This window comes from Pteropus medius, unplaced genomic scaffold (genome assembly GCF_902729225.1).
Source record: "Pteropus medius unplaced genomic scaffold, Ma_sr-lr_union100, whole genome shotgun sequence".
In the NCBI taxonomy this organism is placed as follows: domain Eukaryota; kingdom Metazoa; phylum Chordata; class Mammalia; order Chiroptera; family Pteropodidae; genus Pteropus; species Pteropus medius.
Window position 1 is genome coordinate 11,160,071 of NW_024349225.1, and position 15,989 is coordinate 11,176,059.

Below are 15,989 nucleotides of genomic sequence, written 5' to 3' on the forward strand. Positions count from 1 at the left end.
TCGGAACATGCCGACGCTTTCACCCACAAGAAGTCAGGGAGGGAAGAACATAAGCCTAAACTTCCTTGCAAACTTTCCTTGCAAGTAAACTATTCAAAGATTTTGCCCTGAGTGTCCCTTTGACAGTAATCAAAAAGTTTTGTTAAAGTATAATTTCAAAAAGGTGAACTCAAGACTAACGTAACTATAAAATGAACATGTGACAAATATTTTAATGAGGGAACCAGTAATATGTTAAAACTATATTGAAGTACGTTTGCATAGTTAAGTACTTATAGGCAATTTAATAATGGAATGTTAGTGTGAAGTTGCAAAGTTAGGTTCAAACTGGTATAACCTTTGGAGTTACCCATTCCACTGGAAAGTAGGGATGTGCATTCTTACTGGATAAAAATCTTCCAGTTAATATGTAATCATTAAGGCTAGGACCTTAAGTCAATAGTGAACAGTGAGTTCCACTCATGACCTGCCAAATTCAGTAGATATTTTCTGAATGACTATTTTACTTTTTATGCAAAATTTCTCAGTTTAAATACTACATGGGTCAAACTAAAGATGTCTGTGGTCTGGGTTTGGGCCACAAACTATAATTTTATAATCTCTGATGAATAATTTTTAATACATGCTAAATTCTAATAGGCTCTGACTAATCTCTTGGCTTTCACTTAGGTTCCATGGGCTCCTAGGACCAAATGCAAATTAGATAAAGCAAATCAGGATTCTTTGCGCCTTGCCTTGACTTCCAGAAGAGCCTCTAGAGTTCTGTTTGAGTTATATATCATCACCCACTCTGCTGTACCTTTAAAGACTAGCCACAGCCACCTAATCCAGGATTAGCCAATCAGATTTTTGTAAGATTTTGGAATTGGGACAGAGATGCTAGTCCATCTCTGCTGTCGCTTGAAAAGAAGACACATAGACCTGGAAGTTGTGCACTTAGAAGCAGGAAAAGCTTGTTTTCGGAGCAATGCAGCAACAGATAAACATCACCTGGCAAGACCAAGTGATGTTCCAGAAGATCATCAGTTCCAGGAACAGTTCCCGTCCGTCCTTTGTCCCAGTGCCTCTTCAGACCCAACTGTTTGGCCTTTGGTATCTATGATAAAAATATCCCTATTCCCTTTTAAATAATTGCCTTATTAAGCTAGCTTGAGAGAGTTTCTCCGTTACTTGCAACTAAGGAGTTTCCGTAGAGAGGAAAATGGTACTTGGCAGTGCTGATGTGCAGGGTGTCATTTGGCAGGGTACAGCCTGGAGCAGGCTCCCATACGAATCGACTGAGTTCAGATGGTTCAGAATAAAATCAATGAGGCATACATGGACTTCAGAACAAATGTTTATTACTGCTTAATGGGACCAAAGGGGCAACACAAAGCCTCGAAAACACCACTGGCTCACAAAAGCGGTCACCTTGTTACCTTCTTCGTTGCATCTGTTTAGTTCGTAAGGCTTCATTCACACGTGAAAACAAGATACTAATCCAATTCAAGTTCATAACGATTATAAAAGTAAACATTTGTTGGGACAATGTACAATAAATTGCACTTTCCTTAACAAGCGTTACATTTACATTTACAGAGTGTTCTATACATAATACATGGAATTATGGAAACATCTAATTGGTCAGTGTTTATAGGAGAGCAGCTGCTCTGTTTCTTTTGTAGTTGATCAGCACTGTTTGGGCTACTCCACTCCCTTATCCCAGAACCTGTTTTCATTAGACACACCGTGGACAAAAATCTATACAATTCATAAAAATAGATGGTAGAGAATTCCTACTACCTCCTCAGCAAGAGAAAGGCAGAAGTTGAAAGAAAGAAAGAGGGACTGACTGAGAAACTTGTTTCCCTCATTTGAACTAAGAATCCATACATTATGCAAAATACCAAAAATAGAGAAACTGATGTAAAAGGCTATTGGGACATCTTGGATTCTGGGACCATCTCCAGGTTTATTCCTGTGCTTTCATGACACCAGAGTCTTGATGCATTTATATCCTTATAATTCTGTTTCCTATATTTTATTCCGCTTATAGAGTTATTAAATTACATTTTAATGGAAAAGATTTTACATGTTACTGTCACTGAAAAAGGAAAGTAACTTAAAATGTTCATTTCCTATTCAATGATTCTTTTTTCTCAGATCAAAATTTTCAGAATACCACAAATGATGGAGGTGGGAAGAATGGGACACGCTGATGTGTTCATAGCGGGCAGCAAATTCATTTGGAGATAAGCTTGACATGTAGTCTTTTAGACAGAAGCTGAGAAGGGAACACCTGACCGCTGACTGCAGTCACTAAGCTACTCGTAAACATCTACTTTTCTCGTTACTGCTCAAGATCATCGATTGAGGTGCAGCCCACACTGAAGTGTTCATTTTGGTCGCTTCTGAAAGATAAGTAAATTCCTAAGGTAAAGGGCTTTGCTTTTATTGTATGGAAGACACTATGAGAAAGGGAGGATGTTCTGGAGCAGTTCTAGTTCAAGGTGACCGTCAGCATGGCAACTAGAGGGCAAGGGAGTTTTGTATGGTGGGAAACACAGGCCACTGAGATGCTGTCTGCCCTTCTGTGTCCGATCGCCCTGTGTGTATTCAGGTGCATGGTACCAGGGTATACAAAAGCAGCAAGGATACTTTCTAAAATTCTACCAGTCACGCACACACAAATCCAACAGTGTTCAAATCAAACAAAAGTCTGTCCATTCTCTCATTTATTTGTAACTGAAGCCAGAGAATCGGAGCTTTTCAAAGTGTTTTTAAGAGCACGTTAGACAATAGAACCATCATCTTGCTAAATAATTAAGTGTTCTTTTTTCCCTCAGAGATAAATAAAACAAACAAGGTATTTAATTTTCTAAAAGCTCCTTTTTCCCTTAAAGGGGTCCTGAAATCAGACAACCGCCTTAGCAGAATAGTTAGTAGATTGATTTCAGCTAAAGAAAAAAACTCAGTCCCTTACATGAGTTACATTCTCATCCTCAGTAACTAATCAACCCTTTTAAGGATCTCTCATCTCTTGTGCCCTAAACTGTGCATTCTCTTGTTTTTCTCACTTTAGTTAGTTTAAGACATGAAGCCACTAGTTATTAAGTGAAAAATATTTAAGAAAATGGAATAGGGGTTTGAGAAAAATAAATAACACACAGTGTAAAAGAATGAAAATTTTAAAGAAAGGAAGTAAGATAAATACGATTAAATTTCCCGACATCAGTACAAAGATTGCTCTTCTACTTTACCGTGGACACGTAAGAAAGCCAGTGAAGAAGAAACTGCTACCTTAACAGCTTGGGGAGGGGGAAGACATATTGGCTGTACAGAAAGATGGGTCATAGGCCTATGTGACATCCCTACTAGCGTTTCTGATGGGCACTCGTAATACAGAACATCAGGTAGCTGACTGTTTCTTTGCATTAAATTGTATGTAACTAAATATAACGAATTGTGCCGGGGCTCAGGATGTGGGAAGCTAGTACACATATGCACTGCAAAATTCAGCATGGTTTCTTTCAGTTTTAAAGAATGTATTACACAAGATTTTCAATATATAAAATTAATGAACTGAATAATCAAGTTGAATTCCATTCTTTTAACTTATTCTGCAGAATTTAATGAAAAGAGAAATGATCACTTTTCAGAATATTGCCAAACGTTGGATTTGGGGAGGAATGTTTTATATAATGTATCTAGGAAAAGATGAAAAACACTAGGGTATCTGAAAATCTTCTGGCTATTTGGGCTGGTTAATCTCTTTCTAAAAGAAGTCAAGAGAAGAGTAGCAATTCTCAAATATATTCCAAAATCAGTTAAATTAAAACTAGCAGTTTTCAACAATACACAGTGAAGGACATGTGGTTTGGGATACTGCTACTTTACATATTGTATGAATAATTATATCATATACCACAGTTTGAATTTTCTATCTTTACTGCTGCTACTGACCCAAAGGCATTGCAGCGAGGAAAAGTTTAGACTTATAGTACAAACACATACTCAAGTATAACATGAAACTAACTGGAAAAGAAAAAAAAATCTATAGTTTCCCATTATAATCTTTTAAAAGAGTTAAAAGGAAATGAAAAGTTAGATTTAGTAAATGTTTGCAATATATATAAACCTAGTGATTTTGTTTCAAGAAAAAAATGTAAAGGGCTATGAAACTGAGCCAAGTCAACAGGTAAGGACTAGAGTTAGAGCCATGATATTTCTCCTTCAACTACCGTTTAAGGAAAATTATGCAATTCAGGCATTCCGTGGAATACGCTGTATAGTAGAACGATGAGGCTCAAGAAACACAAAAAATTGTCTTTAATTTAGCAAGCCCTCTGATAGACAACTTGTACAAGGCTTCTTGGAATCAAAGCGTAAAGTACCAGTAAAGCTAACGAATTATACTGAATGTTTTACAGAAACAAGTACCAAGATATAATTCTCTACCCATTAATTTTACAAAAAAAAAAAAAGAATAAATAACTTTTCTAAATCACCATGCAAGGAATGTTAAAATCAACATAAACACTCAGAATGCTGGGTTGTTTTTCTTTTTGGTATAAAGAAATGAATATTGTGATGAAAGATGTTAGGACCAAAAACATTCTATAAGAAAAATATTATTTGATGAGTGTAACAAAGGATAACAGACAACCCTATCAGTTTTATGGGTTGCATGGGATCTAAACACTTGCCGATAGCGGGACTTCACTTTTTAGAGTTTAATGATCATTTTAGGAGAAGGATCCACACGAGCAGCTTGAAGTACATGCTCCTGAAGTCAAGATGGCTCTTGATTTTTACTTCCAAGAGTGTGTTAGTTTCAGTTGCAACACATGGCACAGATGAGAATCACTCTGTCAATGCAGAGCTTAAGATCATTTGCAAAGAATATGTTCGACAAGGAAGCCAAGGATGAGTATCAGCAAATGTTACTGTACATACCTGACAGTAGTTGGGTTGGCGTAAAAGGATCAGAGGCCTCCAAAATAGTTTAGAAAATGGGAAAATTCTTTTTGCCCTTACCAAACGATTTCCTGTAAGGATTATTTTATATAGACACGTTAAATACAATTGAAAAAAAATATTTCCATCAACTTTTAAACATTATCTTTCTTCACTTTTCCATAAGGTAAGTATTTCTATAAAGGTTTCAGATTCAATCAAAAATGTTACAGACGCATTCGTATCTCTTCATCTAGGGGTGCCAAGGGTGCATTTGGGGGAGCTACGGGAATCAGGAAAAGTTGCCCAACATTAAACTGAGATGGCGTGAAGCTGACCTCTGCTTCCTACTTCATAACTTTAACAGTAATATTAGTGTTTCCTTAGCAAGCATCTGACAACATTAAATGACACGCTCTGTCCCCGGTTCTGTACTCCATCCGAACCCGGGCCTTTCTAGGCCTCTCTGGTGAAGATTCCCTAAGGCTGCAACTTGAGATACCTACGTCTGAGTTTAGATTTGCCAGAACTCACAACTTATTCACACTTAGGAACTTGCAATTCCCGTGTGCAGTTCTTAAAAGGACCTGTTAGAATACCAGGGCCAAAGTGATTTATTTCGTCCTGCGTTTATCAAAATCTCAGTTCGTTCTATCTAGTGTGTATTCTCAATAGCCTATCTTATCCCACGGTTCTTGGCACTTCGATTTCAGATGTACCCAACAGAAAATGAAATCAACTAATTCTCTCTGGGGACTGTTCAATCCCAGGTCTGCCCTTTCCTTCAAACAGGATTATCGCTGTCCAGGAAATTGTTTTCACGAGGAAACGTGACAGTGGTCGTGACTGGCCCCACAGTGTGCTTTATCTGAATAAATCCTGAAAAGTTAAGAGGTTTAGGTTTCAACTTTTTTTCCTGTGACAAAGATCTTCCTTTCACTTTGACCTTGGAATAAAAGACATCTCCATTTTTACAAAAGATAAAAATAATTGTGAATACTTAGTTCTAAATAAAAAGCATTTAGTTCTGAATTACTTAATTCCAACTAAACATCAGGCATAGAAAATAATGTTTCATACTATGATGCATCTGAACGCGGCCTTCCATGAAGAAGCTTGAAAACAGGTATCCAACATAAATCAGGGCAGTTTCAATGCCATCCCTCTGAGGAGTGTCATACAACAAAGAGCTACGGAAAGACCTGGCGGGCTCTCTGGCCTCCTTTAAAGGGACGCCAGAGAGAGTTCTCCTGGGTTTCCGTCGCTTTGATCGTTGTGCTCTTGTGCTGGGGTGAGGCTGGAACTATGTGCTCTCCTTGGGTGGCGGGGTGGCCTGTGGCGGCTGCAGGGGCTGGGTGCCCGTGGCCGTTTTGATAGAGTTCAGGGTTTTGCTAAACCAAGAGTTTTTTGCAGCTTGGATTTCATTCATAAGGGCCCCTCTCTGATGTTCAAGTTCCTAATTAAAGAAAGAAAATTATCTGAGTTGTATAAGGGTTTTCTCTCTGCCAAAGAAGTCCAAGTACAGCTTTTTGGAATGCCCAGGTCTACACGGCCATAGCCTTCCTCCCGCAAAGCCCAGAGGAGAGTTCGTTGGCTTCTTAATGCAAGAAAAAGGTTTTAGCACTGAAAGAGTTACCGCCAAGAACCAGAATCTGTGCTTTTTCTGAACAGGGAGATGAAACCTCATTTTATCTTTTTTTTTCACCCCCTGCAATTTAGATTTAGGTTACAACCTGACATAACATGGTTAAAATCACAAATAAACATAAACACACAGACAGATTGATAGTGTAAGCACGGATAAGTTCTAGTTCCAAACACATGGTTTTTTCCCTGAGAATCTGGACAAGGTCCAGTGCAGAGACAGTTAAGGGTCACTAGTGTGGCGCAGGTCAGTGCCACGGCAGGACACGGCAGCGGGTAAGGATCAATGGTAAACAGGAAACGGGGAACCGTCCATCAGAGGCCAAGGCTGGTTTTCTAATTATGTTACCCCCAGTATGAAAAGAGATTATGGGGAAATAGATTTGGCAGAATCGGGTAAAGATGAAAAGATGCTCCAAAGAAAAGAGTGGGTGTCGGCAATGTTCGGCCCTCATGGACGGATAATGAAGGGGGCTGGGCCTTCCGTTTCCAGGATCAGCTACCAAAGTGACCGAGTTCAATGAGAGAGGACCTCGGCAAAAAAAAGTCTCGGGGTAAACCAAAAAGGCTTATGCCTGAGTCCTCCCAAGACATATTGTAACTATTAAAATTTCACTTTAATCTACGTTCGTTTATATCAGAGTTTAAAAATAATGACATTAACGTGACTACGCAGGACACGTCGGTGGCCAGAAACTGCATTCGTCATATATACTAATAGCTATGATGCTGGGCCAGGTAGGTATATATACACGCTAAAGTCCTGGACTATCCCAGACAATTAACTTCATTTTCTCTTGACCTTTTATCAAGTCACCAACCTGGATTTTACACTTGGCCTCCACCAGCTGCAGCTTGGTTTGTGCCAATTCCAGCTCCATCTCCCTCAGCTGCTTCTTTAGTGAGTCCTTCTCATCGTCCGACTCAACTCCCTGGTCCTCTCTGTTTATGGCTGCTGGTTTCAAAGTGCCCTCCTTGCTGAAAATGTCACTGCAATGTTTACACGCCATCATTTTACCCTGAAATATCCAAGAGAAATAAACATCGAACTGTATTCCACAGCATAAATCATTTCCTGAAACAATATATGATTTGATTTTTACTTAGATGCTTCTTGTTGACATCAAATGCAGGCCCATTTCTAAAGGAAATTGTTTTTCTGTGTTACAACCAAAATGGTTATAGTCAACATAGAACCCAACTATCTCCGACAGGTGCTCCTTTTCCTTAAAGCATCTCTAGGGAGACTCTGGGAATAGACAATCTTCTAGCATCCCTTTGAAACCTGTTCTCGAAATTTTGTACTGCCACTACTCTTGCTAGATGCCAAGTCCCATCCATTACGCTCAGCGTGCAGCCATCTGCACGTAGCATCTCATCATTTGATCCTAGAGCGACTGCGTGACCAGGTACTATTATCACCCCCATTTTACCAACGAAGAAACTCAGTTTAAGTAACTTGCCCATAGAAGACTAAGGTCATTAGGATCAACCTAAATATACCTTTTCAACGAATAAAGCGTATGCCCTTTTATTCGGCTTTAAGCAAAGATGATCATTAATGTCCAAGGTAATAAAAGTAACCCAGGCCTGGATTGCCAATCGGAGCACAATCTGCCCTGAACAAAGCAACTCTTGTCAGGACGACAATGCCATCGTTTTCTTAAAATATCTCCAAAAGTAGTTTAGAATGAAAAGACATTATGAGGTCTTTCTATTTTGATGTGCTACTGTTACAACGAGCTCAGTATGTCTACAACCATAGCATTCCATGGTAGAATTATAGGCCGGGAAGGGATGCAAGGATCTAAGGGCCCACCCACCTCCTTATAACTGGGTGCGCTCTCTCTAAGCAGTCTTCTTAGAAGTTCCACACCCCTCTCAGGCTTACATATCAGAACTTAGTTTCACAGCTACACCTAGCCTCAAGGGAGTCCAGGAAACAGCACCTTTTAACTAGTACGTTTCCAGTCCAGATAACATCAGGGTTCTGCTACTAAGGAAAAAGGAGAGACCGACGTTGAGCGGGAATCCGCAGTCTCTCCCACTCCCTAGCACTTCAGCATGTCTGCCGACTGCAGCGTCGTGAGGCTCATCACTCTCGCCCCTGTTAAATTATAGGCTAAAGTGCCTAGAATGCATTTATTTACTAGTTTTAAACCTCAATATATTCAAACAGAATTATGTCAGGTTTCTAGGACACTGGTCCTGAGACTTGGCTGTACCAACACTGCATCTTAGGAATACCAATCCATTTGGTTTGCTGTTGTTTCTATAGAATAAGCAATTGCTTGTTTCAAATAATCAATTATTACCACCAGGGGGCAGCATATAAATAAATGCTACGAGTTTTCTTTAAAAATAAACCTCTACAAAAATTGCTGGAAAAATCAGCTACCCAACACGTTTTCCAGCTGAGCCCTAGGTTGCCCATGGCGTTCACTGTCCAAATCCCAAATCGCCTGTGGCATTCACCGTCTAAGTCCCAGATCGCTCGTGGGATTCACTGTCCGAATCCCAGAACACCTGTGGCATTCACTGTCCAAATCCCAGATCGCCCGTGGCATTCACTGTCCGAGAGAGCGAGGGGCAATCCTGCCAGGCCATGCACCGAAGGCTGATTCCAGCCCGGCTGGGATGCAGGCCGCTGAGGGTTCCCAGCATCCAAGAATGCTCGGGGCCTCTTGTGACTATGCTCAAATCCTACGACCTGCCTCTGACGGCCCATAAGATTTATGGGAACATAATCTTTCAGGTGGCAGGGAAGAGGATCATACCCTAGTCAGAAGAAAGATACTATTCTCCATAATTCCTAAATCCTTTAGAACAGGGGTCCAACCCCTGCGCCATGGACCGGTACCAGTCCGTGGCCTGTCAGAAACAGGGCCGCACAGCAGGAGGTGAGCAGCGGGCCAGCGAGCGAAGCTTCGTCTGTATCTGCAGCCGCTCCCCAGCGCCAGCGTCACGGCTTCAGCTCCGCCTCAGGTCATCGGGCATTAGATTCTCAAAGGAGCACAAAGGTTGGGGACTGCTGCTATAGAACAAACAAGCGGGTGGGTGTGACGCCTACAAGGTGTCCTGCGGTGGGATCTTCCTATCGAGTGCTCACGACTGGGAATTTGGAAGAAATTCTATCACAGAACTATTTCACTCTCCTCACCTTTACCACTTCCAGCTCCTCCTTGCTGGCTGCCTGCTGCTTCTCCAGTCTGGTGCTTAACTGGGAACAGATCTAAGGGGAAAAAAAGAGTTTCTTTACTGGAAAATAGAATGACTCTTGCAGCATGTGCACATAACTGTTTGTCAACTCATGTATTACCCACACCTCTGATGCTAGAAGAAATTTTGCAAATGAGTACACTACAGATGCCAGCAGAAAGCCTGGAAGTGTCCCATGTGTAAAGCACCTCTTGATCTTAATCAGTAGAAAAGCACATGGGGTAGATTTGACTTCTTTCTGTCACCAGCCTTCATGCCTGGTTCCGGTGAATTCTGCCCTCACTTGTGGGATCATCTATAGCATCTTTGCTGAGTAACTACTATGCTGGGAATCTGATGAAAAGATCTGTGAACCGGAAATGTCTCGTCTACAGCCACAGAAAGAGTCTGTTTTCAATTGCAAAAGTTTCCTTAAGAAGTGGCAGAGTGAGCAAAACAAAGGTAAAACGACCAGAGAATAATAAAGACTATAACTCTTATCAAGTGCTTTGGCGGTGCAGCATAAAATGAAAAGCCAGGAAATCAGGCTCTACTTTCCAGCACTGTGTTCACGGGCAAATTCTAAGCTTCCATTTCTCACGACCAAAAAGTGCTGTACTGTGATGATCAATGGAAAAAAAACGCATGCAAAGGGTTTAGTATAGCACCTGGCTGACAAGCGCTCATTAAATAAAATCTCAGTATTACTGATGCTGAAATAAGGTGCTAACGAGCACTAGAATGGGGAGAATAAGCACTTTCCAAGCCAAAAAAAAAAAAAAGAGTTTAAAAGAAATACTGGAAGTTCGACTCTTGTTGAACTTGATCTTGTTCTTGTTAAACTTGTGTGAAATACAAATCTTTTATTTTTGAGAAACAAAATAAAAGTGCTAGCGGATGTCAAATTTGAAAGCGTAATTTAGATTAAAAACATAAAAGGTCTACCTCTATTATCAAAACAGACATTTAAAAAATCCTAGTTTACTCAAAAACAGTTCTAGAGAGCAGGGCCTGCTAGCTGAGTTCCATCTCCGATTTCTCCAGATCCAGGCCTGGAAACAATAAGGAGGCCTGTGTCAGCCGATGGTAAAAAGGGATGATGTCACTAGTAATTTAGGCAAACCATATACCCTTTTAAATAAACCCAAACATTCTGAAACGCAGCCAATAATAGCCAAGTCCCATTATAGAATGCATTTAGATCTTGTTTTATGTCTAATCATCTTCAAACAGATGGATCTGTTGCCTTGAAGTGCTTGCCAGATAATATTCAAGAATAGTCCCAAGGCTTGCTATTTGAAGAGTGCTGCATATGGCGGCCACCCAGGGCCCAATGTGGTGACGAAAAAAGCATTTGCCATGATGACAAGTTCCACAGCACATGGTCTTTCATGTTCCTTGTAGTGGTTAATGTCTAACCATCCCCTCTCCTCCCTACCTCAAAATTCAGTCTCCGAGGACCACTTTCAATGTTTTCCCTTGTTCTAGCAAAACATGACTATCTCATATCTCCCTCGTCTGCTTTCATTGCTGCTTATTCCAGTGCGGGGCCCTACTTGTTCTCATCTGGACTCTGCTGTTAGCCTCTTACCGCTCTGTGTCTTTCCCTGTGGATCTTCAACTTCATTCCGTTTCTCACAGGCACAGAGCGGTGCCAATAACGCGTCCCTGATCATGCCACTTTCCTGCTACGAACAGAACGAAGTCCAAACTCCTCGGCCAGACTCTGAAGACCTGCTTGGAACTGGGCCCCAGCTCATCTATGCTTCTCTTCCGTACTCAAAACTCACGCCACACAAAACTGTTCCTGTTCAGTCCTCTACCTCCACGCCTCCGCACGTGCTGGCCCCCTTCCCACCCGCCTCCCCTCATCCATCTCCACGTTCCCACATCCCACTGAGCCTCCGAAAAGCACAGCTCCAATCACCCCTTCTCCATATTTCCCGTATGCAATAAATTCCCTTTCCTTTTATTTATGCACAGGTATTATCTCCCTATTACAAGGCCACATAGCCATGTGGGAAAACGAGTTCCCACATTCTGTACTGTGACAGCAAAGGACACACGGATCCCGTAGCTATTGCCATTTAATATAATCACTAAACTCTGGTCCTTGCCAAAGAGGCAAATGTTACCAGCGTGACATACAGAAAATTAGCTTCTGAGCAGGGCGGTGACTGGGTCCCCACGGTAATAACAGGGTTTCTTGTTCCGCTAACTCCATCAAGCATTATAAACAAACAACAGATTGTTTTGTTCAAATAAACCTCACATGTTATCAGCAAGCATGTCCAACTGCTGTCAGTTTCAGAGGAGAAAATAAGCCACTAAATTTAAGGAATGCAGGGCAGTCATTGTTCTGGAAACTCTAGAAACAAGATATTTTTCCCTGAAGAAAAACCACAATAATTACTTTCATAGCAACAAAATCCACAGCAGCACGTTACCTGTTTATACTCAGCGATGATAGCAGTGGTCTTCTGTATTTCATATTCTGCCTTCTCTAGTTGTTTCCTGAAGACTTCTTTTAGCTAGAGTGAGAATGAGAAACATCAAGACTCAGAATCCCAATAATAAATTCCTACAAACATCAAGATTCAAGTCTGCCCGCATCACAGCCAACGCGGCAAACACTGTAACTATATAAATTCTCCTCCCTGAAGCTGCATCTTGATCATTTGAAAAATCTAATCGTCTCCAGAGATACAGAAATCTTTCTTTCCTTCCTGTCCTATGTGAGACATATGAGCAGTCCTGTACCGAAAGTGCTGACGCGTACTGCTTACTTTATAAATCTATGATAAGTGTCCACTCAGAGGCTACCTCTATGCCTCTGGGAGTCGACGCTGCAGGTAGCCCTGACACTATATAATCAATTACTGGGGGGAAAAAAAAAACATTTCAGGCCTTGCTACTCACAGCCCCTGGCCATCACGGCTGCTACCTCTCCGAAGGCAGAAACGCGGCTTTGGGACAGGAGTCAGAGAAAGATGGAGAAAGATGAGTGTTCCCGAGGCCAGGAGATTCAGGGGCTGAAAAACAGCGACTGTAGACGGAGCTAAGGTGACACGTCATGTCGCCGTCACGGAAATACTAAGTAAGTCATGAATGCTAAACTTAAAACCGGTTCTTTTTGGAGCATGGCAGCTCTAGATTTCTAGGTATGGGGAAGGTGGAGATGATTGATGAAAAAGCTCAGGCGCCACCAGAATGAGGAGAAAGAACTCATTTCTTCCAAGTTGTTGACCAACAAAAAACTAAAAAGAAAAACTCTGGTTAATCTTTAAGCACATAAGCAGAATAAACCGGTGAACTCTGCATTGCGGCACCCCAAATCACGAATGGGGCATCACGTACCCTTGTTAATTCACAAGTTAGTACAGTTTATAAAAAGACTCCTGTCATTAGAAGATTTCTGAATTTCTTCATATTTGTGACATTCTAAAAATTCTAGAATAATTCGTTGGTTATACTGATTCAAACTTAATTGGTAAATTCATCTAACTTAAAGACATAAACCATCTTCTCCTCTCCTCCTGTGACAGGCCCCACTGAGTTCAAGACAGACTTAGATGGTTGAAAGGCTTTGAGCGAGTGTCACTTAATTCTCTAAGCTACAGTTTCCTCATCTAACGAATCTCGCAAGGGTACCAAATCGATTAAAACAGGATATATACACACAGGGAAGAAGCATGGATTAAATTCCTTTGCCAGTAAGTTCATTCTTTACCTGAGATACTGAAGTGAGCCCCCAAAAGGCAGGAAATAAAATTTAAAACAAAACCCACCAAAGGGTCTAGATCAAACTGGATAATCAGCCCCTGAAAAATTTTGAGTACGTTAAAAAAAAAAATCTTGGTCCACGGTAAATGCCAAAAATCATTTTATCATTTTGGAAAAAAACAAAAAAAAATTGTGGAACATTTTTTTATAAGCCCTGGAAGGTGCTAAATAAATGATATGTCTCTTCATTAGTAACTTTACTGGAACTTGGATGTAGGTCTTTGAAAGGCTTTGTGTTCCATTTTATATTTAGTATTATTGATGCTTCAAAATAAAACTCATTAAAATAAATGAGTTAATCGTGCCTGGCAGGGTCTGACAGAGAAGGAGCACATGGAGGAAGCAGCCTGCTCCTCCTTAGCAAAGCCAGAAGCGTCGAGTTCCTGGGAGGGGAGGCCCCTCGTGCCCCGTCCAGCACTCCTGCAATGGCATCTTCCAGCGGACTAGCCTCATGGAAGATGCAGGGCGCTGATTTCTAGGCTGGTTCCCAAAGAGTTCCTTTTACCCCCGCGGGGACCGCTGGTGCTGCGTCTTCCCATGGATGAATCAGGAAAATTAAGCGTGACTGACAGAGGCAATTCCCAACAGACGTCTCTGTGGCTTCAGCCTGACAGTCCTCGCAAACCGCTTCAGAAAAGTCAGTTATCTCGGAGATACGACACGGAATCTGCAGCTCTGTCAAAGCTCTAGGATCATCGTCCCCAGTTACTAAACTTAGAGAAAACTTAACACTCTTGCTGGACATCTCAGTGAAGGCCAACCCCTAAAAGCTGTTGGAGGGCAGAAACGCCGCCTCCTCTTCCAATGCCTTCCAAGGAGGTGTCGGGACGCAATGCCACCCGCGCGGACTGCGGCGGGGTCATCGACTCCGTGGACCTGTGTAAAGGGAAGCCCGCCGAGGCCTTTTACCTGAGCAGTCTCCTCCTCCTGCTTCCTCTTCTCGTCCTCGGTCTCCACCAGCCTCTGTTTGGTCAACAGCAGTTCCTTACTCAACACGTCGGCCTTGTCTTCCGCCTGTCGTTAGAGCACGTCACAGTCACAAAGGGGGTGAAGAAAGGGTGTGCGCGCTGTCCCCACTGCCCAGCTATTTTGGGTCCGGTGTTAGCATGAGCCACCCCTTTCCCTCGCCACCCCTTTCCCTCCTAGCTCACCCAGGGGTGGCTGCTTTCACCGAATGCCAACCGCGTACCAGGCCCTTGGCACACATTATCTCTAATCCTCACGACGATAATTATTTTACAGATAATGACGGTGAGGTCTGCAGAGACCGAACAGCCTGACTGAGACACGCACCTGCCATCACAGCCACAATCTGAATTCAGATTTGAATGGCATCACAGCTCGCGCTCTTCAGAAATGCTTCTCACACATTTTCAGATGCCACAGCGGCAATCACTCTGGGTCGGGATGGAGGGGTGGGACCTCATACGAAAGCTTCTAACTGGCCATGCATGGGGCTGGGGGCACAGGGTGTGAGCAGACAGGCCGATCCACAGACTACACTTAGGTGAGAACATTCCAGGACCCGCTGAGCTCCCCACAGGTCCTCGCACAGGACAGTGAGCATAGTGGGGAGAAATCAGACCCAAAGCCCAGGCCAGAGAGAGCCGTGACGAAGTACGGACCAGCCATTCAAACGAAGGAGACCACGTTTCTAGAAGGGCCAAGGAAAGCTGAGGAGTACAAAGTCTGAACTTGGCTAAAGTTAACACGTGTCGATTTCATACTCTACGGCTCCTGCCACACCCACCGCCTCAGCTTCAAGTTCCCATGTGCAGGGAAGCATGGCCCGAGCCTCGCCTGCTCACCCCCATCTAAATTAGTTCCTGTTTAAATCCCTCATATTTCCCTTGATAGCACGTAACACGGTCTGTAATGACAAATGACACGTGTGACTTACTCATCTCGCCCGCTAGGCTTTAAGCTCTGGGCGGCAGGAGCCGCATCTCTTTCCTGCATCATTGTCCCCAGAAGCGGGCCCAGCCCCAGCTACAGAGAAGGTACCCCATGGGTATGTGGTGAATGAATGGATACGGCTCCCCAAGCCCCTGCAGAAGCAGACCGTGTGGCGTGGAGGTGGCAGAGGGCCACAGGATGAGCTCAAGCGGAGAAAACCACAGACGCAGAAGAGAAGCAGCCATCTCAAGAAGCTATCCCTGGCTGACAGCAGCGAAGTGTCATCCAAGCGACCGTGAAAACGGGCCAGGTGGCCCCCTGTCTGTGTTTCTCCGTATTTCCGCACGTCCAGATGGCCGAGCCAGCAGTCTGCTGGCGACTGGCAGAGAAACCGCATCTAGCTTCTCTGCTTCCACTGTCGTATAGTTCCGGGGGTTAGCGCTCTGTTTCAGATAACTTAGAACTGGCGGGTACTTAAGGTGAAAAGTCTAAGCTCTGACACATTAGATTTTAGTGTGTGTGTGGGGCGGGGG

The 15,989-nt window shown here is 42.7% G+C and overlaps 1 protein-coding gene across 10 annotated transcripts in view; it reads right to left on the reverse strand.

The window, feature by feature from the left end:
* Positions 1-1,318: 1,318 nt before the first annotated feature.
* Positions 1,319-15,989, reverse strand: part of RABGAP1L (RAB GTPase activating protein 1 like) — a 417,651-nt gene continuing 402,980 nt past the window's right edge. For all 10 annotated transcript variants that reach the window (XM_039881422.1, XM_039881421.1, XM_039881423.1 and 7 more), the window contains 5 exons: positions 14,470-14,574; positions 12,225-12,308; positions 9,740-9,811; positions 7,401-7,598; positions 1,319-6,391 (listed from right to left, as the gene is read on the reverse strand). In XM_039881422.1, the coding sequence (XP_039737356.1) occupies positions 6,239-6,391; positions 7,401-7,598; positions 9,740-9,811; positions 12,225-12,308; positions 14,470-14,574 (612 nt within the window). In that variant the 3' untranslated portion in view covers positions 1,319-6,238. The remainder of the gene's footprint in view (positions 6,392-7,400; positions 7,599-9,739; positions 9,812-12,224; positions 12,309-14,469; positions 14,575-15,989) is intronic.